Below are 22,470 nucleotides of genomic sequence, written 5' to 3'. Positions count from 1 at the left end.
TGCACCAGCAGAACTTCAACTATAGTTCAAAATGCTGCAGCCAGGTTCCTCACTAAAACTAGAAAATTTGAACATATCAGTCCAGTTCTATCACCACTTCATTGGCTGCCTGTTAAATTATGTATCGATCACAAAATTCTGTTACTAACATATAAAGCTCTACATGTGCTCGCTCCCTGCCGCTTCACGCAATCACTCAGGTTTGTTGACGGTGGAGCGGAGGGATGCCAGTGTTTCACGGAGGCTCCAGCATCTGTGTGTCCTTCTGGTTCCTCTCCCTTTAGTTAAAGCTGTCACATTCAGATCAGCTGGAGTCATTAGACACACTCTGGAAATGTTCACATTCTCTGCTCTACATTTACCCAAACAGATCACAACTAACTCCATCCCTCTACCTTTTCCTGAGTAAACGACCGCCCACCTGTCCGTCTGGACACTGATGGATGACTGTTGAGCTCCTCCTTCATGGTTCAGACCAGCTGCCCATGCTCCAGACACCACCAAGTTCCCTGGAGCTACTCCTACACTGAAGTTTTGATTGACTTGAGAAGGTTAAGGTCCCCTTTTGTGAGCCCTGGGTCCTCCCAAGGTTTCTTCCACAGCCCTGTGGAAGTCTTTTACTGTCACCCTTGGCCTCATTCATTTGGGGAATTTTTACGTTCTTTATATTTTTACATTTAAGGTCAAAACTGGAATTCTGTGAAGCTGCTTTGTGACAACATCAGTTGTAAAAAGCGCTATACAAATAAATTTGATTTGATTTGATTATAAATAGAGCTGATTTAATCTTATATCTGTATTTGTGGCTGTATAGGTGTGAATCTGTATGTCCTGTATGTGACTGACAGTGCAACAGATGTCTATAACACTGAGAAACACTAGTAATGAAGAACAATAAATGCAGTCTTTTTCCCAAGAACTGCATTTCAGGAATTTAATTTTTACTCTGAATATTAGTAATGTACATTCATTTGTATGTGATGATGCAAATATAGTTTGTCTGTATCTTTAATCATCCAGTATATTTTATTCTCTATTACTGTATTACTAATGACCCATTATGCTGTATTTATCAATATATTTCATGATTCCTTATACTTTATCTGCATTGTTAATGATCCAATATATATTTTTTCCCTGTAAACATATAAGTTATAGGCAAATTATAACAATAACAAAGAAGCAGTGATGATAACAGGGTATAAACCACTGTGTATTTGTTTCCTCATTGTTAAAAATAAATGAAGCTTTTCGTTGTGATGAAGCTGTTACCTTTAAATCCAGGAGCCAGAAGCAGCACCAAGAACAACACCACCTCCATTTCACCTGCAGCGTTTAAAGTCAGGACCCGAGAACTTTATAAATCATAAACACAGAAGTTGTAGCTGCTGATGTGTTCTCTGAGTGTTTGGAATGAGGAAATGTGCATTAAAGTCCAGCAGGTTAAATACAAAGTGAAACTTCATTAATTTATTAGGAGCGTTTTAATTACATGTGTATGTCACATGTTCTTTCATTCATTTGTTGATTCTGTTCATCACTGCAGTACGTTTACACTATTCACCTTCAAGTCTCCGGAGACATAACAGAGACACATTTGAGGAATAAGTGCTCTTCTGGAAGTGTGTCTGTGTTATTTCAGGTGTTTATATATTTATATCTGAAGGACGTGTGTTTATGTGTGTAGAGTGTTACCCCAGATTTTCATAGTTGTGGTTAATCTGGTTTTACTACAATCCTCTACACTCTCCTGAAGAGGATGCTAGCATGTTTAGTTTGGCACTGTTTTCTACAGTAATGTCATTCATTCATTCATTATCTGTAACCCTTATCCAGTTCAGGGTCGCGGTGGGTCCAGACCCTACCTGGAATCATTGGGCGCAAGGCGGGAATACACCCTGGAGGGGGTGCCAGTCCCTCACAGGGCAACACAGTCACACACACACATTCACTCACACACTCACACCTACGGACACTTTTGCGTCGCCAATCCACCTACCAACGTGTGTTTTTGGACTGTGGGAGGAAACCGGAGCACCCAGAGGAAACCCACGCGGACACGGGGAGAACACACCAAACTCCTCACAGACAGTCACCCGGAGCGGGAACCGAACCCACAACCTCCAGGTCCCTGGAGCTGTGTGACTGCGACACTACCTGCTGCGCCACCGTGCCGCCCCGTAATGTCATTCAGTCACATACATATTTTAGTAACATTGTTGATGAAATAACCATTTGAGAAAGGTTATGAACCACTCACTGTGCACTTTTTGAAGCTATATTTAAATATCCTGAAATGTTACTAATTTATATTGCCACAAATGACTCATGTCAATGTAAACTGTGGTGAAGTTTACGCATCACTAGCAGGGAAAGGGGCCACATTTTGCAGTTTTGCTGTTCTCAAGTGGTGTATACATCACTTTGCTCAAAAAAAAAAGACACAGGGTTTTAACTTAAAATGAATAACGTGGCTTTATCCATCAGGTTTATGTCTGGGTTTTCGTCCAGATTAAAACAATGCAATGTTCAGAAAATATCATTTTGTCACCCTTCCTCTTTTAAGATTTTATTAAATTCCCCTGGATTTTATTTCCAATCTTAGAAACAAGAAAAAAAGAATACATTGTCCATGCTCATCAACAATTCTGAGAATACTGAGTCATAGAGGAACTTTTTGGATTGTGTCATTGTTGCTCTTTTATTCTGTTTATTAATACAAGGTTTAATATTTACTGATGAAGAATAATGACTGTTTCCTGTTCTTAAACTCATAGACACTACAGAGTAAAACATTAATCATGTAGTTCATAAAAACAACATTATACACAAAACTATTACTGTTATGTCATCACGAGTCCTTTTTATCCTGAAGGATATTTAGCAATTAAATAATACATTCAAATCATTTTAATATTATTTCTATTCTCCTCTATCGGGATCCTCATTAGGCTTCCCTCCCCCTCCCCTATATTTTTCTGAGGACCTTCTATTTGGTGCAGGCTTGTTTTTAATGGCTAGAGATGTCTCAAAATAAAAAGGGGAGACATGGTGCCTGCTGCGACCCCCCCCTGAGCACCCATCCTCTGTCCATCACTACACTGACGCCTGCTTAAGAGCCAGACAAACCCCTATAAGCCCAAAAACACCCACAGCAATCAATCCTAGGTGTGAAGACTGTCCCATCCAGTGTGAAGGTTCAGCTAGGCCTCTTTGCCAACTGCAGCCACCCAAGTCTCTCCAACAGCGCAGTGTTCACTGCCTCCAGCCCCGTATTGCTCAAGACCACTGTGACTCAGTGAGTTCTCTCCAGCCTGGTCCATCACTGGCTGAAACACACCACTACTCTCTCAGTCCTGGCCCATGACTGTCTTATCACTAGTGTCAATGTCCACACTGCATTCACAGTCCCACTTTGTGGTTAAAGAGATCCTCTCTACTCTTCAGACTGTCAGAGAGCTCCTCTTTGACCCGTGATTTAACTGTAATTGTAAAGCAGGTGGATAGAACCTGGGCTGATGTCCAACTGTAGATCCTGCTCTATGATAATGAGGAGTCCTGCAAAATAAATAACACACCATCATCACCTTCACCATCCTCTTCATCAACACAATAACACTATCATCATCACAGTAACAGAGTGATTTACCTCAGGACTTTTTTCAGGACTCTGTCTCTGGACTTCTCTGGAGTCGGCCGGCAGGACTTCCATTTCTCCACCGTCTCCATCAACCTGTAAATACAACACAGATTAAACTACACACCAAAGTCCAGTCCAGACTAAACCACAGCTCACATTAACTACAATCCAGTCTAAACTACAGCTCACATTAACTACAATCCAGATTAACTACAGTCCCAACTAAACTACAGCTCACATTAACTACAGTCCAGACTTAACTGAAGCTGACATTAACTACGGTCCAGACTTAACTACAGCTCGCATTAACTACATTCCAGACTAAACTACAACACACATTAACTACAGTCCAGACTAAACTACAGCTCACATTAACTACAGTCCAGACTAAACTACAGCTCACATTAACAACATTCCAGACTAAACTACAATGCACATTAACTACAGTCCAGACTAAACTACAGCTCAAATTAACTACAGTCCAGATTAACTACAGTTCACATTAACTACAATCCAGTCTAAACTACAGCTCATATTAACTACAATCCAGATTAACTACAGTCCCAACTAAACTACAGCTCACATTAACTACAGTCCAGACTTAACTGAAGCTGACATTAACTACGGTCCAGACTTAACTACAGCTCGCATTAACTACATTCCAGACTAAACTACAACACACATTAACTACAGTCCAGACTAAACTACAGCTCACATTAACTACAGTCCAGACTAAACTACAGCTCACATTAACAACATTCCAGACTAAACTACAATGCACATTAACTACAGTCCAGACTAAACTACAGCTCAAATTAACTACAGTCCAGACTAAACTACAGCTCACATTAACTACAGTCCAGACAACAGCTCACATTAACTACAGTCCAGACTAAACTACAGCTCACATTAACTACAGTCCAGACTAAACTACAGCTCACATTAACTACAGTCCAGACTAAACTACAGCTCACATTAACTACAGTCCAGACTAAACCACATCTCAATCATATCTAAAGTCAAGATGAAATTATTAAACTACATTTCAAAATATAATAAAGCCAAGACTAAATTGCAGCCCAGGCTTCAGAACAAATTGTCATTCAGTCTTAACTACAAACCACTGTAAACTACAGTTGCATTAATATGTAAATATTATTTTTCTATAATTCCAGAAACAGAGACTGCGGGTGTTTTACCTGAAAACCCACCTCCCTTCCATCTTCAAAATTATTCTTTATTCTGAAATTATCAACAAGAAATGTAGTCAGAGACTTTTTTGAAAATGATCCTTTTTAAACTTAATTTAAGCTCTTAAAGTGTAAAACTATTTAGTTTAATCACTTATACACTCAGTTAAACCCATACAGTATCACTATAGCCCCATTTCACACATGCAGTATAACCCAGAAGTGTTCCGGAGATTTCCCAGAGGAGCTGTATTTGTTAACAAGAGCTCCCGCAACTTTCACTCTGGATTTTATGCAGATTTCATTCTTCTAGCACCCTATAAGAGACTCTGTGTACAGTATGAATAAGGACATATGAGATTGGAGATGCTACTGGTCCAGAGTTCCCTGCACACACTGCACAGGCACTCAGTCATTAATTAATTTGCTGTAAGTGCTTTGTCTATTTCAGGGTCACGATTGGTTATTTGTTATCACTGACACAAAGCAGCAACACACTCTGGACAGTTTCACACACTCACCTTGTCACTAACACACCATACACACTCACACCTGTGGACAGTTTCACACACTCACCTAGTCACTCACACACTCACAGCTGTGGACAGTTTCACACACTCACCCAGTCACTCTCAAACTCACACCTGTGGACAGTTTCACACACTCACCCAGTCACTCTCAAACTCACACCTGTGGACAGTTTCACACACTCACCCAGTCACTCACACACTCACACCTGTGGACAGTTTCACACAGTCACTTCACCTACCAACATGTGTTTTATGGACAATTCTAGGAACCAAATTGATTTACTAAATTTAGACTGAGCTCAGGTGGATTTAGTTGAATTGAGTTTAAGTTAGTCTGAGTTTATGTTGATGGAGTTTATTCAGACTGAGTGTAGTTAGAGTCAGTTTAGCTGATCTGAGTTGAAGTTAGTCTGAGTTTATGTTGATTGAGTTTATTCACACTGCAGTTAGATTGAGTTTAGTTGAGTTGAACAGACCTGTCTCTCATCTTCATCCCTTTATTGAAAATAAAGAAAACAGAGAGAAATACAATACATTTATAATCAGAATCATCTTCACATTAAATTAATCACAGTACGATACTGGTCTGTATCTACTTCCACATTTAACCCATCTGTGGCAGTGACCACAGTGAACACTAGTGCAGTAGGGGCTGTGAACACATACCCAGAGCCATCCCCGGTGTCCGGGAAGTGTTTGGGGGTTCAGTGTCTCTATCCATTAGGCCATGGCTGTCCCTTGTAGTTTCTTACTACAACAGTAAGAATCCTCTCTGTTCTGTTCTCTTTTATTTTATTATAGATACACGTATTTACCCCAATAATAATAATAATAATAATAATAATAATAATAATAATACAACTATTATTATTGTTGTTGTTGTTGTTGTTGTTGTCAATATTATTATTAATATTATTATAATAACACTTACAGGAGCAGTAGATTTGCAAACAGATCCAAGCTGAAATGAAGAGTGATTCGAAAGGAAAAAGGATGAGGTGAAATTCAGGTAAAGTCCGAAGTCCGGTTTCTACAAATTAATAATACATTTATTAACAATTATAATACAATTAAATAATGTATTATTTACAAATTTTATTAAAAAACATTCTGGGGTGGTTTACCAGACAGGGATTAAGTTCTGGACTACACGTGTACAGCTACAATTCATTTTGGCAATAATTTTTTTGATAATGTATAAATTAAAGTTTAACTTTAGGGTCCGAAGCCTACCCGGAATCACTGGGCACAAGGGAGTTACACCATGGTGGGGGCACTAGTCCTTCACAGGGCAACACAAACTCTCACATTCACTCACAAACTCACGCCTACGGACACTTTTGAGTCACCAATCCACCTACCAACGTGTTTTTGGAGCGTGAGAACACACCACACTCCTCACAGACAGTCACCCGGAGGAAACCCATGCAGACACAGGGAGAACACACCACACTCCATACAGACAGTCACCCGGAGGAAACCCACACAGACACAGGGAGAATACACCAAACTCCTCACAGACAGTCACCCAGAACCAGACTCAAACCCACAACCTCCAGGACCCATACAAATAAAATAAAGCTTCAACATTGTTTGCACAGACAAAGTTACTCTACTTATTGAAGGCTAGACCTGCAGACTTTGTTCACACTGAGTTGTTCTTGTTTATTTATTAGTTTAGATGATGTGATTATCTGACACATATTTACCTGCTTCTAAGAGGAGTTCAGAGGTGAGAGTGATTGAGGAAACTATACTTAACCCTGAAGCTCCAAACACATGAAGAATAATGTGAGGAAGCTCTGCAAAAGAATTAATACATAGTTTAGAGTTAAGCAGCAGTGCCAGTCACAAAAACAGGAAGAAAGTGGCTTCCACGATTGACAGTGGAGGTAGTCAGGAGCTCAGACCAGTCTGGATTTTCAGTCATTGATAATGCATGTAGAAGATAAAGTGTTAAATTCACATGAAACTGGTGGCACTGAGCACACATTAACGGTGCCAATGGGGCTTGGTACAGCCTTAGTCACCAGGGCTCTGCAAATAAGAGAGTGATGGGGCTGTAAAGCTGGCTTGTAAGGGGTGGGTCTGTGAAGCCAGACCTCACTGTTGAGTATCATAGAAGGATCCATACTACTCTCTTGACTTTAGAATAAACCGAAGGCTGAGTCACAACGTTATCCTGACTTTAAGATAAATCTGATCTAATCTCAGATCTGAATCTTTATTAAAACTCCATTACAAACTCACTGGGGGAATGTGTTGGATGATCAAACAGAGCGGCTGGAGGCAGGAGGTTGAAGAGTATCATCATCACCAGGTAAACAGAGCTATCTAAAAGAAATTAAAATATTAGACACTGCGCTGCTCCTGAGATTAAAACAGAAGAGTTAAGTCTCACACCGTAGTTAATTCCCAGTTTTGATTGGAAACTTATTATTAAATATTTATGTGTTAGAAGTAGAGGTTAGAGTAACATATGACCTAATGTGTGGAAGTATGGGAAACACATACAAAACTTACACTAAACCAATTTCATTGTAAATGTAAATAGATTGTTTGTTTGTATTTTTATGAACCAACTAACAATTTATTAATTTACAGGCTTAAATACGGTGATCTGGTTAACTGTAATACTGCACAAATAACATACAAAGCACATCACAATTTACTTCCCAACAGTGTTCAGAAGATGTTTGAAAGTAAAGACAGTAAATATTAACCTAGGGGAACAGGTATATTTTAAAAAAAACCTAAAAACTAGAGCAAAGGGAAATATAACTAATAGACATACATCAGTCAAAGGGTTTAAACTGTGGAATAGTTGTGATAAGGGATCGAGAATCTGTCTTTTCAGTCCGTGTTTGTTTTGTTTTAATTGTCATGCCTATTAATTTAATACTTGTTATTTTAATTGTGTACTTTACATGTATTTTTATTTGTTGTTATACTGGAAACCCTGAATAAATAAATAAATAAATAAATAAATAAATAAGCAGAATCTAAGCAAAGATCTTAAAATCTTACCTTTATACATCTTGTATGTTCTTATAAAATAAAGATGAAATAGACCATTTACAACAACTGCTACTGATATGAGAACCACACAGCACACATCTGAAAAGAGGAACAAGGGAAATTAAAGTGGAATAAACACTCTCAGATGATAATGTAAATTAACTTCATTGTGATGTAAACAAACTTACACCCTACTCTTCTCCATTTAAAGAAACTGTGATTTTTATTTCTGTGAAAGTACCACAAAGCAGAAACCACTGCTAACCAGGCCACACCGTAAAGGGCTGCTATAAACAGATGCCTCCACACTGTAAGAAAAAAGGTGTTTATTTTAAAACAGATTTAACAAACTTTTTAAGGTGAATTAAATTAAATAAAGCAAAGGAAGCTACAGGAAAAGGGAAAATGATCAAATTAGAAAATCCAGGTTTTGGAGTTCAATGGATATTCTGTCGAATGTCACAGAACTAAATGAGCGGCACCAGCTTTCACTGTGTTTAAAGAGCACATCATATTCTCTCACCCATTCACAGACAGCTTTATTTTCACTAACAGATCTCTACTAACTCTACTTCCACTAAAAAAACAGAACCAGCAGCATCAGTTAAACTTCTAAACAGAAATATTCAAATCTAATGTGTGTGTGAGGCAGTGTGTTATCCACTACGCTGCTCAACACAGGAACACTAGAGACTACACAGATGTAAGAATTAAAAATGAATGAAAAACTTTATTTAACATATTGTTATATTTATCAGAGATAATATTGGATAAACATATTTATTTTTCATCATCACTCTCCAGCTTTGAAGCAGCAGGACTGTCATTTATTTTATGATATTTACCACTGCAAGGAAAGTGTTGTGAATAATAAATGTTTGTTGTTTTGTTTTTTTGTTTGTTTGTTCATTTTTGTTTTTGTTTACAAACAACTTTTTAGCACCACTACCACACATTAAAATATCAATGGACCAATCAGCCATTCAAGTGTTACAGCATTTACTGTCCATTCTCTCCACTTCACTGACTATACACATACATCTGTTGCTCTAAATACATTATTTGCCCTTTCACCCTGTTCTTCGATACTCAGTACTTCAATACTGGATCAGACACAGCAGTGCTGCTGGAGTTTTTAAACACTGTGCCCACACATAGGCCACTCTACTGTTGAACTGCAGAGTGCACTTATATGGACAGTGATAAAAGCTGATAAAATTGACAGTGAGTGTCAGATTTTTGTCTCCTCCTGTTATCCAATTCAAAGTTGGCAAATCATTTTCAAGAAAAAAAAATAGATAACTTTGCACCTGCTTTTACCCTCCCACAGAATCACTGACCACCTCCTCCTTCCTCAGACTCATATCACTGATATTCTACATTCATTACACTATAACTCACTATCTCAATCAGTTCACTTTTACTTCTGTTCTGTTCTCTGTTGTGTCTCCGGTGTCGACCCGAGGAGGATGGGTTCTCCATATGAGTCTTGTTCTTTCCCAGGTTTGATCCTCGTGCGCTGAGGGAGTTTTTCCTTGCCACTGTTGCCCTTACTCTTAGGAGACTTGGACACAGATCTCTCTAAAGCTGCTTTGTGTTGTGAAAAGCACTATATAAATAACGTTGATTGATTGATTGATAACTTCTAAGACAAGAAGGAAACATTCATGAACTTCCTGAAGAGACACTACCTGAAGACTTTGGAACCCTCACAGTCCCCTGACTTTACTTCATAAATCTTAAGCAGCTTGTGTATAAAAGACAACCTGAGAATATCTCAGATTAGAGTCTTTCTGTAAAAAGAGTGGATACATTTCCAACTACAAAAAAAAAAAAAAAAAAAGACTGACTCTGTAACGTCTCCAACCCACTGCATTGACTACATTTATAACTTTACTTTGTAATTTGACCAAGGGTGCCCAAATTTTAGAGGCGCCCTGTAAGCCCCAGTTTATCTTTGTTTATTCTTGGGCAGTTTGCCTGCTACTACAACACAACACTTTCTTTCAGGAACAATACTGTTTTGTTATATTTCATCTCTTTATCTACTTACCATGTGTAAACTCTACACCTGAAATCCAGGAAAAAAACAAGGTACCAATATTTGTCACACAGGATGCAACTAGAAAAAAATATGAGACAGCAATGTGGAGATCTAAAAAAAAAAACATAGAGTGTTAGAGACTTTAAATTTGTAAACTTTGGTTATTTTAAAAATTGCAGTTAAATAGGAATCTGTGCTGTTTTATTTCCTCAGAGGCTTTAACAACAAAAGCACAAAGAAAATATTTCCAATGTTTTCACTGAACATCTAGATCTTATTTTGTAAATAAATGATGCCACGCTCCAGAAAACACACTATTTGGGTGTTTTTTTTTTTGTTTGTTTGTTTTTTGTTATTTTATCAGTGAATGTGTTATTAGTTTGCGATGTGGATTTTTATTTTGTTGCTGTGGTGTGTGCACTTTCATTACGGAGTATGGTGTGTTTTGGGATGAACTGACTCTCCACCGCTGCAGTGAAATTAGCACAAAGAAGAAATGTGGAGGAAGTGTGACTCTTATTTTAAAAGCCAGGTATCTGTCAGATCTTTCTTTTTTCTTTTCTTTACCCTTCGCACCGATCTGCTCCCCACACTGCACATGGATGCTGTCGTCTGATCGTCTTTTTCCACAGGAGACAGATCTTCACTGCAGGCAGGTCACACACACACACACACACTGTGTTTACAAAGCCTCACTGTTGTAGCAGGTGCAGAGTGCATATGTCTCTCCAAAATCCCAACACATCAATACCTTCACATATAAACAGGTCACGGGCTGTGAGCACTTAACCAGGACAGATGTTGACTTTTGCTCCTGTTGTTGAGAACATTTTAGATGGCCTGATTCATCAAAACCGAGATGAAACGTCACCTCCTCCAACCAAACACACTTCCAGACCATCTGCTTTGAGCTCAGGTCCAGGGAACTCTGCGTAGTTTTTTATCCTTGCGTTACGTATTTTCAGGTCGCCTTCCTCTGATGCAGCAGTGGAGTGTTCAGTGAAAGCAGTTTTAAAAATAACTCCCAAAGCCATTCATTCATTCAGCTGTGGCGTCCGGGCTTGTCCTTGTCCAAACAGGGGATTTACATTAATGTCTCCTTTGTCTTTCCGTCTGATCTCATTGTCTAAGAGTACATTTATTTATCTTTCCTCTGGGCAGAGACAACACGGGAAATCATTCCTTGTGTTTTTGTTGTTGAATAAATCTTCAGGAGAATTAATACAGCACAGATTCCACATTTTGACTGATTTTTTAAAATGTCTAACATTTCTGGAAACAGACTGTAATTATATAACATTGGAATGTGAAAGTGGTTTATTTTATTAAGTTCAGCCTCGTTATTACTTTAACAGACGATGAGAAAATCACTTAACATTTGTCATACTTACATTTAAACGGTTTGTTCTGGAAGTAGTGTGTTTGTACAGTGAGGAGTAGGAACAGTGCCATGAAAATACCCGACATCACATTAGCAATATCTGCAATGTTATGAGAAAGGATTAGTACAGAGGCCTCACACTGTATTTACAGATGTTCTCAGATAAACTCAGATAAAGAGGAAGTGGGTGACGGTTCTGTTAAGTTTCAGTGGACTGTAACACCAGTCATGTTTCGAAAGCAGAGATACTTATGTCCGGGTGCTGTTTACTGATTAGAGCTCATTATTTAATTCAGTCGTGTCTTCGGTGGTGGTTTCTGAATTAAAACTTCAGGCTGGAGACTCTCTGTTTACTTTAAAATTAACAGGCCACAGAGGGTGAGAATTAATAATCTAATGTTCAGTACAAGGGTTTATGAATAGGCTTCACTAAGTGATGTGCTGTGAATCTGCTGCTGTACTGTCTTTGCGCACACACACACACACACACACACGATTACTGATGACACCATTGAAATAGAATTTGTTCCATCTGGGGAGAGAGAGAGAAAGAGAGAGAGAGAGAGAGAGAGAGAGTGTGTGTGTGTGTGTGAGAGAGAGAGAGATAGAGAGAGAGTGAGAGAGAGAGAGAGAGACAACAAGTGGAAATAGTGGCTTGTTTTGGCTTTTACAGAATCAAAGAAACAGTAAGAAGCAGTTAATTAAGAATTAATTTTTTGCGTCCTCATCTTGCTTATTCTTTTTACTCTGTCTTCTGTTGTTTTCTATTTTCTTTTGTCCTGTTTCCTTGTGCTATCGTTTTCATAGCCCATACCTCCTGTGGCCACCTGTGGCGCTGTCTGACCCCTCACACTTTAACTGAACTCATACAAATCCACCTCAGACTGCTTTGATAAAAAGGAGGGAAAGGTGAAGAAGTCTGAACACTTTAAATTCCCCCAATGAACAGTTAAGACTGAATTCGTTTGTGTCTGGTTTTAGTCGGTGTAATGTACCTGCTGATCCTGTTTGATCAACGAGAAAAACAGCAAGCAGACCAGAGTTGTAAAACTCCAGGAACAAAAATGAATTTCCCCACATGGTGAATTTAGCTAAAAACAAACACAGGTTGATCTCAAAATCTGTTACTGCAGTGTTCATAATCAGACTCATGTTTATAAGATTAATTAACTATCAACTGTCAACTGTTTTTTATTTGGTTCTCCGGGTTGCTGAGAAATTACATTTAAAACATTTAATATCATGTATTTTTAGTAAGAATATAAACACAAAACAGCGATGGTACCATTAACATATATTTAAGCATTTCACTTACCTGAGAGGACAGAGCCGACACAACATATCACCACTCCTACACACATCAAGACTCTTTCAAACTGGTGAGTAGACAATGCTTTATATTGAACAAACTCCACTGTATAAAACAGAAAAGACAAAACACATCTGTAAATCAGTTCTGAAAGAACAGAGCAATAATAAATATTGAGAGTTAAAGTCTCCCTTTCAGATCAAGAAAAACACTAAAAAGAAAACAATACGCAAAAAGAGAATGTATTTCAAAATAAAAGGAAGAACCACTGAGAGAAACAAATACTTCACTCAGAGTAGATGAAGAAACACTGAGAGAAACAAATACCTCACACAGAGTAGAGGAAGAACCACCGAGAGAAACAAATACTTCACTCAGAGTGGAGGACGGTCCACTGAGAGAAACAAATACTTCACTCAGAGTAGAGGAAGAACCACTGAGAGAAACAAATACCTCACTCAGAGTAGAGGAAGGACCACTGACAGAAACAAATACTTCACTCAGAGTAGAGGACAGTCCACTGAGAGAAACAAATACCTCACTCAGAGTAGAGGAAGGACCACTGACAGAAACAAATACTTCACTCAGAGTAGAGGACGGTCCACTGAGAGAAACAAATACTTCACTCAGAGTAGAGGAAGAACCACTGAGAAGGAACAAGACTCCTCCCTCAGAATGAAAGGAAGAAACATTATGAAGCACCAAGATGCAAAATAAGAACCTACCTCAGAGAACACAACAACTGAGAGGAACCAAGACACAACAGATCCTCCCTCAAAACACGTGGAGGAGCCAAGACTCTGCAGGAGACACCATCCTCTTCTGGGATTCTTTTGCAGGACTTATGTAATGTAAATGTAAAAGTAATGTTAATCTAACAGTATTTTTTTCCCCTATCAGAAGACTAAGAGAACATTCACCATTGTTTTGTAAATTCCAAGAAGACACCTTAATGGAGAATGTCACCACCATGCGGCTGCAGACTGTTGTGTGTGTGTATCTCCATCTAACAGCAGTGCTGACGATTCAGGCTTGTGGGAGAATGTGATTGAAACCCTGGACAGAGGCCCACATACAGACTCCATTGTATAGTTGGGGGATTGCTATGCTCCTGTTGGCACTGACTGGGATACCTGGAGAAGAGTCTGATCTAACCCTGAGCGCTGTGATGTTATTGGTCTGTGCAAGTCATGGTTTTTGTCAATAACGAACTATAAATAACGAATAACAGTGCTTGGAACCTTGGGTAAAAAGTCATTGATCAATGATGTGGTCGTGTCTTCTGACCTGAGGCTGTGTGTTTTTTGTTTTGTGAGCTGGATGAGATGGTGGGGAACGCTGCTGGACAGACCTGGTAGGCCTGAACGTATAGTGAGAGTGTGTAGGGAAGGGATATCAACTCTCACCTCTGTTAGTGCTTTTCCACCAACGGTCCGCAAACCTATTTTTGAACCGATCTGCGTATTTCCACCAACAGAAACAAATTCTTGAACCCCAAAAGTTCATTCATAGCTGGAACCAAAGAATAGTAGGTTTTTCAGCACGAATCATGAGGACATCTGTGGGCGTGTCCAGTTACAGGAGCAAGGAGAAATGGTAACACTCACAAAGTCAGTGTAGTGTACAGTGTAGTCTTCTTATCGTCAAAAGTTGGTCTATGTTTGATTTTTGGAGAAACTGAGAAACTGGTTCCCGAACAGAACCAGTTCAAGAACCAGAGGTCTTTTGGTGGAGAAGGGCTAAGAAAGAACTTTGGATACATTCTGGAGGAAAGGGCACGGAGTCTAAATTGACCCTGTTTAAGACATCCATTGTGGAAATCTTGTTGGTGCCCAGTGCTTAGGGAGGAGCTCGGAGTGGAGTCTCTACTGCTTCACGTTTAGAGAAGCCAGTTGAGATGGTTCAAGTATCTGATAAGGATGGCCACTGGATACTCACATGGCCAATGGGTAGGAGGCCCTGAGGTAGACCTAAGACCCACTGAAGTAACTGTTTCTGCTAGTTGGTCTGAGAATGCCTAGGGACCCCCCAGGAGGAGCTGGTGGAAGTTGCTTGGGACAGAGAAGCTGTTGATACTTTGTTCGCCCTGTTGCCACCGTGACCCTGAAGTGGACCAAGCTGAAAAGATGATGATGATGATTTTGAAATGTCTAGAGTCTCTTTATATTATGTTACAAATTTCTGTTTATTTTAGTCATATACAAAACCTGCAGGAATACTTTAGCTGCCTTAGTAAATGTCATAGTGACAAAGGCTTGAAGTTTATCTCTCCAAAAATAAACAAAACAAAACAAACACTTCTGGACTCTATAGTGTGTTGTTTTACCTGAGAACGCAGTGGTGGCCACGATGGAGAAATAAAGAGGAACACTCAGCGTCTTCACTGCTTTCTCCAGCCATTCTGTAAATCACAGTTTTATAGTCATTCATTCATTCATTCATTCATCCATCCAAGTTTGAGGTACTGCTATCACTTCCTGTCTGGACTTGGACACAGTGACACTAAAAGTGACATTAAAAGCTGTGTTTATCATTGTTTTATTTAATTGTGGTTATAAACTCTTACCTGGAAGTGTGTTGAGATGAGGAGCAGTTTTCATCAACATCAGACACCGGGCCAAAGAGAGAGTTGAACAAATCACCACCTCATTGAGAAACCCTGGATAATTGTGGATAATCGATTCAATAAATTATGCCATATTTCTCTATGAATTTACTGTATTGTCATTCCTGGTGTTATTTTATACCACTACACAGATAAATATATCAAGGACAGCTACAGTATTGTCCCAGGCCATGAATCAAGTTTCCAGTAGCTCATTAATTTTGAGTTCCTTTTTTTTTTAGTTGCTGAAATAAGAAATAAGAGCACTGAGTAAAAACAGAGAAAATGAGAACAGAGAAGAAAGAGAACAGAGCAAAAATAGCTAAAAACCAGAGCTTCTGCTCCTCACTGCTGTGCAGAACCCGGTTGTACAATATGTACTTCAACAGATGAATATTACAGACATTGTCGTAATTAGTTTAATAGAGATATCTGTAGATTTATTTTTCTTTCTTTACTTTTACACTGGCACCTGCACAAATGAAATAAATCAAGCAGCAAATAAAGAGGTTTTTCTTCAACTTACCTCCTTTTGACCATAATATGAAACTAATGAACATGCAAATACTCGGACAGCAGGTCAGTATAATGTGCATTATCATAACCCGTCTGGATATTTCTGAAAAGATAAAGATAGTTAAGAGTTTACTGTTTAATAATGAATTTTCAGTTACTTTAGGAAATGACTATAGAATGAAGAGGAATAGGAAAAAACCTAAATTAGAACATATCTGACATTGTAAGTTTTAAACAGAGATTAAAATTTTGAGGATTTTTTCTTAAACTGTACCTTTTTTCTGCAAAAAGATAAAAAAAGGAACGCTGAGTCCAACAGCTAGTGCTAATGAAAAGAAACACAGCACCAGTATGAATTTCTGGAGAGAAGAGAAACCTGTTTTAATAAGAGAAATACAAAGATGATAAAGAAGACAACATTTTTAATTACATTTTCATGATTTTTAAAATATATCTGAAATACACAGAGACCCATAGTAAATGAAATCAAGAAGCAAATCTTAATATCTCTGCAGTAACCTTAATATTTCTGTAGTTTCTTTAAATTATGAGGTGTCTCCATAATTTCTCTAGTGTGATTCTTTAATATCTCAGCAATATCTTATTAATATCAGGACTACCTTCTTAATTTAACAGTAGTATCTCCTTAATATCTCTGTAGTCTCACCCTCTGTAGAGTTCAATGTTCAAGATGACAACCCGCATGTAAACAGTGTGTAATCAGGGCTAATATGTGTGTGTCATTAAATCAGTCATATACACAGAACTCTCCAAGTGCTGTATGTGAATGTGTTTCCATGGGGTTTAAATCAGTAAAAAAATGCATTATGTGCTGTCATCAACTTATATCACTTACAATGCTAATCGGGAAGACGCTAACACTGATAACAGAGCAAAGGGTTTTATGAATGTTTAACTGGAACAAGCCCAGTCCGTGTGTGACTTATTTCCCAGCTCTAACATTCCGACTTACGAGATAAATGGAAAGTGGCATTAGTAGAGCCTTAGTCTCCCAGGAGGCCAGTGTGTATTTACAGTCATTGATAGTGCAGACATTTGATATTGTGCATACAGTCCACACTAAACTGGTGGCACTGAGCATGCATTAACGGTGTCAGTGAGGCTTGGCATAGCCTTAGTCACCAGGGAGGCCAGTGTGACTCTACACATAAGAGTATGACAGGGCTGTGGAGGTGGGTCTGGGACAGTTACGCTTAATTGGGAGGTACCTAGTTGACGACCCTCTGAAGAGCTGATGGTGCAATGGGTGTTTTGAGCACAGATGAAGGGGATTGTCTGGGAACAATGATTAACCTTAGTTGGTAGGTGTAGCTGGATGCTGATCAGATCAAAAACCACCAGAGCGACCCTAGTGGTTAGGTGTAGAATAATATTTTATTTAACTGATGAGATGAGAGCAGGAATGTTGTGGATGCTGCTAGGAAGAGAGTGGACCCTATGTGAATCTCTAATGAACTGGCATAAAATATTTTACGATTGTAATTGTTACAATTGTCATTTTTTGGTAATTAATTTGTAATTAAATTGAAAAAAAAAATTATTGTTATTGTCCTGTTACCTATTCTCTGGATGATGACCGAGGCCTGGGCTGTAAACTCATCAGCATGAACCTCACAGATGAATTCTCCTTTATCCTCCAGACGAATGTCCTTCAGCTTCAGGGAGAAGTTTCCCCGGGGGATTTCAGATGAGAAGAACTCGACTCGGTCTTGGTACGTCTCATGGGAACTCTCTGAGAAGGTCTGGTTCTCCTGGAAGAGCAGGACCATGGTGTCGGGGAGCTTTCTCCAGGTCACTTCCTCCACCTGGAGAACTGTGGAGTTTATGGAGCAGTTGAGTATCAGGTCCTCACCCACAGAGGACGAGACCATGTGGAGATCACCCCCCACCAAATGTTCTGAGTGAAACAGAGGGAAACAAACAGACGAAGTGGAAGGATTCTATCTATATCTTTTACACAGTACTAGGAAACTTGTTACTCCACCAAACAGGATACATCTTTAAGGCATGGGCAGAGTCTGATTTTAACTTAAACCACAGCTCAAATCATTGTTCAAATCACAGCTGTAACTGCGTTTCAAATCATAGCTGGTATCAGTGTTTCATATTCATATTTATTCAGCTATTTTCCACCAGGAGACTTTTACCAAAGTAAAAATTCTTAATGAAGTGCTGTGTGTCTTTTACTGAAAACAGCACTTCAGATATTTAAACTACACTCTGAACTCTAGAAAAACAATACTTTCAATGGTATTTGATAATCTCTGCAAATATAATTTACACTGTAATAAGCAAACAGTGACAATAACAATAGAGGTTTATTTGTTTGTTCATTGTATAAATTAAATACTGCTGTTGTTGTGATGAAGGTATTACCTTTAAATCCAGGAACCAGGAGCAGCACAAAGAACAACACCACCTCCATTTCCCCTGCAGTGTTTAAAGTCAGGACCTGAGAACTTTATAAAACACAAACACAGAGGTATTCAGATATTCAGGTATTCAGGATATGAGCTCATGTGTCTCACTGCTGATGTGTTTTCTGGGTTTGGAAAATTGGCTCTAGAAACATGGACTTTCCATACAGTCCCCCTGATCCGCTGTAGACCTAAGCACAACAAGCTGAATACAAAATGTAATTCATGTGTACGTACAAAACATATGAATAAACAATTGTATTTATTTATTCTGTATTTGTGTATTTTGGTTTATTTTCTTTTAAAAAAAGAATAAAAAAAGGTCATAGTATCTGGTTTAAATGTCAGGTGTTATTCCCAAACTGTCAACAGTCCTCCACAAATGTCTGTATTCGAGGGTTATTGAATGGAAGATGTGGGCTTAAAAGTTGTTTTTTTTCCCATAAGTTTAACCCGTCTTACATCTCACCTATGGAGGCACAAAAAAGTCAAGAGGAAAAAGAGAAGGCTGTGGCAGAGGTCTGGAAAGCTCATGTGGACGTCTGTAAATATGGATTATCTTGCCATTATGTGACTCTACAGTCAAATCTGTCTTCTGTTCTGTTCAGTGACTCTATGAGTGGTCTTCTCTTTAACTGGGGGCTTACAGACAAAGTCACTTCTGTTGTCACGGATAGTGCACCTAATATGACAGCAAGCACACAGAAGCTAGGTTTATACAATGTGCTTTGCTTAGTGTAGTGTTTTTATTTGAACCGTCGGCAGCGTAGTGAAGGTGTGTTTCAAGAGGCTTCGAAGCATCAAACCCTTTTGGCCTCAAATGTGTTACTGCTTTAAAAGCCTCGCTCAGCCCTTCCTTAACACACTACACAAGGGAGACTCAGAAGACTGCAAAGAAAGGAGCACACTGGACTAAGCTAAACAAACTGAGAAACAAGCCATAGAACTCCACACAGACACAGAAGATACAAGAAGAAAGACTAAGAAAACAGCTCTTCACAAGAGAGACACACCAGACTCAAGAAGGACACACAAACTCAAACGGCAGACAACCAGAAAAACTAGGGCACAGGCTGTAAAATGACACACAGAACAAGACACAGCTGGAACCCCATCAAGACCCGTGACACAAAGAGCACAGGAAAGGCCGATCACATGAGCAGGGAGATCACATGACAAGGGGAACACCACCAGGAACCAAAACAAAACACAGGGAACAGAACATGATACAGTGACATTCTGGTGACTCCTGAACTTTCCCATCCACTTTAAAGGTAGTTTAGTAAAATTACTGTGATCAAAGTAGAATTATTTCCTTCTCAATTAGTGCAGCATTTAAGGTGAAATGGAAAATTCTGACAGGGCCAAAGTATAATATCCATTCCTTTTGAAGTGGAATGAAAAGTTCTGCAGGCGAGGGGAGAAACATTGCATCATTTAAGGTAGAATGGGTAACTCTACCCTGGCTACAGTAATTTGGGTTCTATTTAAATGTGCAATGGGAAGTTGTATAGGCTCATATTTAAGGTGGAGAGAAAAGTTCTGTTGATCCCAGAATGTCATTGCTGCCCTGTTGAAATTATAAGGGAAGGTTGGTAAATGTCAGTAACTGCTTCACCTCTTCAAAGTAGAAAGCAGATGTTTAATGAGAAGTCCACTTCTCTCAGTGGCTGAAGCTGCAGATCTGTATGAGCATGGTAATTCCCATTGGAATGAACAGCAGAACATGACATGACTGTCTAAATTTAACAGGTATGATAACGGATAAATAATACAATGATTAATTAAACCTGTCTGACAGCTCCTTACAATTAAGGGCCGTGAGAAGGGGGTGGGGCCTGCAGGTGGGCTCAGACCAGCCAAGGCTGTCAATCACTTCATTCCAATACTAGCTCAAGGAAACCCAACTACTGGAATTAGACACCGGAGATGGAAAGACAGTTTAGAGGAGAAAAATGAGACTGAACACTGTTTGCTTTCCGTTTGGAGGAAGGCGGTGCTAGACCTGTACTGCTTTCTCTTTTGATGTTCTGTCCATGTTTTCTACAGTCACTGATTTCAGAATATATTTGTACACACAGTACTGGGTTATGGAAGGAGACATCAGTCTACAACACTAAATATCTGATATAGTTTCAGTCTTCACTCTAAATACTGAACAACAAAAATGAACAGCACATCAACATTCTGAGAGAAATTTATCATCAAGACTAATTGTGTGTGTCAAGTGGTATAATTTAGAATCAAGGTTTTGCAATGGTCATCCCTGCTGACACGTCTCAGTAGAAAACAGGCCCACTACTGGGCAAACTACATCGAAGTTCTTTAAAGTAGGAGAGTAGAATTATATTTAGCATGTGTATTTATTCTGGTCTGACATGAAGTCCCTCTGGAGTATTTTTTTTATTTCCTCTATGAACTATTGCTGTTTTCCAGAGTTTGAAATGTCTATGAAATAAATAAATCCTCTTTTTTCCTATATTCCTATATTCAGCTAAAGAGGAACCAAACAAATCTGGAGCTGTGAATAAGTGTCTAACATCAGTGTCGTTGTGCATTTCTTCTGGAGTGGTGTGAAGGTGAAGAATTTTTTTTATTACACAAAAGAACAGTGTTTTTACAAGCTCAGAAGAAGCTGTAGAGAAAGTGTGCCAATCCGTCTGTCTCCTCTTTAGCTCAAACCTAAAACAATACACTTCAGCATCATTATATTAAATTCTGTTCTAAACCTGGACAGTGCTGGCCCCACTTCATCAATGTTGTTGAATTACTACATTCAGCTAAGAGTGAACACAGTAAACCTCAGATCTCACCTTCTGATGTTGATGTTAGTCAGTTCTGTCCTGTCTGTAAGACTGAGCCGTGTGGAGCTGGCTCTCTGCCCTCCTCCGGGCAAACACTTTCAGTTTTGAAGCCCACTCTCCCTTGATGTCATTTCCTCGTGTCTTAAAGAGACATTTAATGTAGTTGGCCCTAGTGTTCTGACCAGTGTCAGTCTGGACTCTGATATTCTTCCTGTTTCAAACACGCAGTGGTCCAGTCCAGTTTAGTTTGGAAAATGTTCTTGTACAAACCCTAGCATATTTGGTCATTTTAAAAGTGAATCTGTATGAAATTCATTAAAGTGGTGAAGTAGATTTAACATGTCAGGTTTTTTGTAGACCGCAGATTTTATTATAAGACACACAAAAGAAGAAAATATAGCAAAGAAAACTTTACAAAAAGAAAAATAAATTGTTTAAAACAGGATTTACATGGAGATTTTACTTAATATAATCTAGTCATTTAAAACTGTCCCCCTCATTGTTCCTGACTTACCGTCAGCCAGGAAAACGCTTACAGCTGCAAAGTATTTTTTTCATTTAAACTAGACTGATAAATACACCAATTCACTCAAAACACTTCAGACACAGGTTTCAGTTTAAAAATCATGTTCAGAAAATATCACTGTTGTACACTTTTCACATTTAACATTTCATTCCCCTGGATGATTACCATTATTTCAAACAACAAAGCAACAAAAGAGCTATTTCCAAACCCCGAAATGAACAAAAGGATGTATTGTCCCTGTTCATCAATAATTGTGAGAATACATTTATGGTTGTTTTGAGCCACGTTTATCAGTACATGGGCAGTTTATGCTCTCAACAGTGAAGCATAGGCTACAGTTACTCTGAATTAATACAATGTTATTCTTATAATGATGTTTCTGATTCAATGATCAGATCATATTTTCTGTTGCTAACCAATTACATTCATCACCAAGTAGACATTTCACACACAGGCAAAAAAGCAGGAC

At 38.7% G+C, this 22,470-nt stretch overlaps 1 protein-coding gene across 1 annotated transcript; it reads right to left on the bottom strand.

Moving 5' to 3' along the window:
- Window positions 1-2,568: 2,568 nt before the first annotated feature.
- Window positions 2,569-21,558, bottom strand: LOC136699053 (uncharacterized). Its single transcript, XM_066673495.1, has 20 exons — window positions 21,485-21,558; window positions 18,631-18,713; window positions 17,813-18,151; window positions 16,508-16,609; window positions 16,244-16,336; window positions 15,679-15,771; window positions 15,439-15,513; window positions 13,119-13,217; window positions 12,799-12,894; window positions 11,814-11,903; window positions 10,432-10,533; window positions 8,567-8,686; window positions 8,388-8,477; window positions 7,611-7,694; window positions 7,070-7,162; window positions 6,292-6,321; window positions 5,837-5,855; window positions 4,840-4,882; window positions 3,650-3,733; window positions 2,569-3,558 (listed from the first exon to the last, which is right to left on the bottom strand). The coding sequence occupies exons 2-20, from the start codon at window positions 18,677-18,679 to the stop codon at window positions 3,541-3,543; spliced, it is 1,719 nt and encodes a 572-aa protein (XP_066529592.1). The 5' UTR covers window positions 18,680-18,713; window positions 21,485-21,558; the 3' UTR covers window positions 2,569-3,540.
- Window positions 21,559-22,470: the final 912 nt, after the last annotated feature.

This window comes from Hoplias malabaricus, chromosome 6 (assembly GCF_029633855.1).
Source record: "Hoplias malabaricus isolate fHopMal1 chromosome 6, fHopMal1.hap1, whole genome shotgun sequence".
Taxonomy (NCBI): Eukaryota; Metazoa; Chordata; class Actinopteri; order Characiformes; family Erythrinidae; genus Hoplias; species Hoplias malabaricus.
The sequence above is the reverse complement of the archived record's forward strand: the minus strand, read 5'-3'. Positions and strand labels throughout refer to the sequence as shown.

Bases quoted from the DNA above. Each gene is read 5' to 3' on its own strand.
- LOC136699053 (XM_066673495.1), bottom strand. From the start codon at position 18,679: ATGGAGGTGGTGTTGTTCTTTGTGCTGCTCCTGGTTCCTGGATTTAAA. The intron at 16,610-17,812 runs GTAACAGGACAA...TTATTAAAACAG, and splicing joins GGTCATCATCCAGAGAATAG to GTTTCTCTTCTCTCCAGAAA. The intron at 16,337-16,507 runs GTACAGTTTAAG...TTATCTTTTCAG, and splicing joins TATCTTTTTGCAGAAAAAAG to AAATATCCAGACGGGTTATG.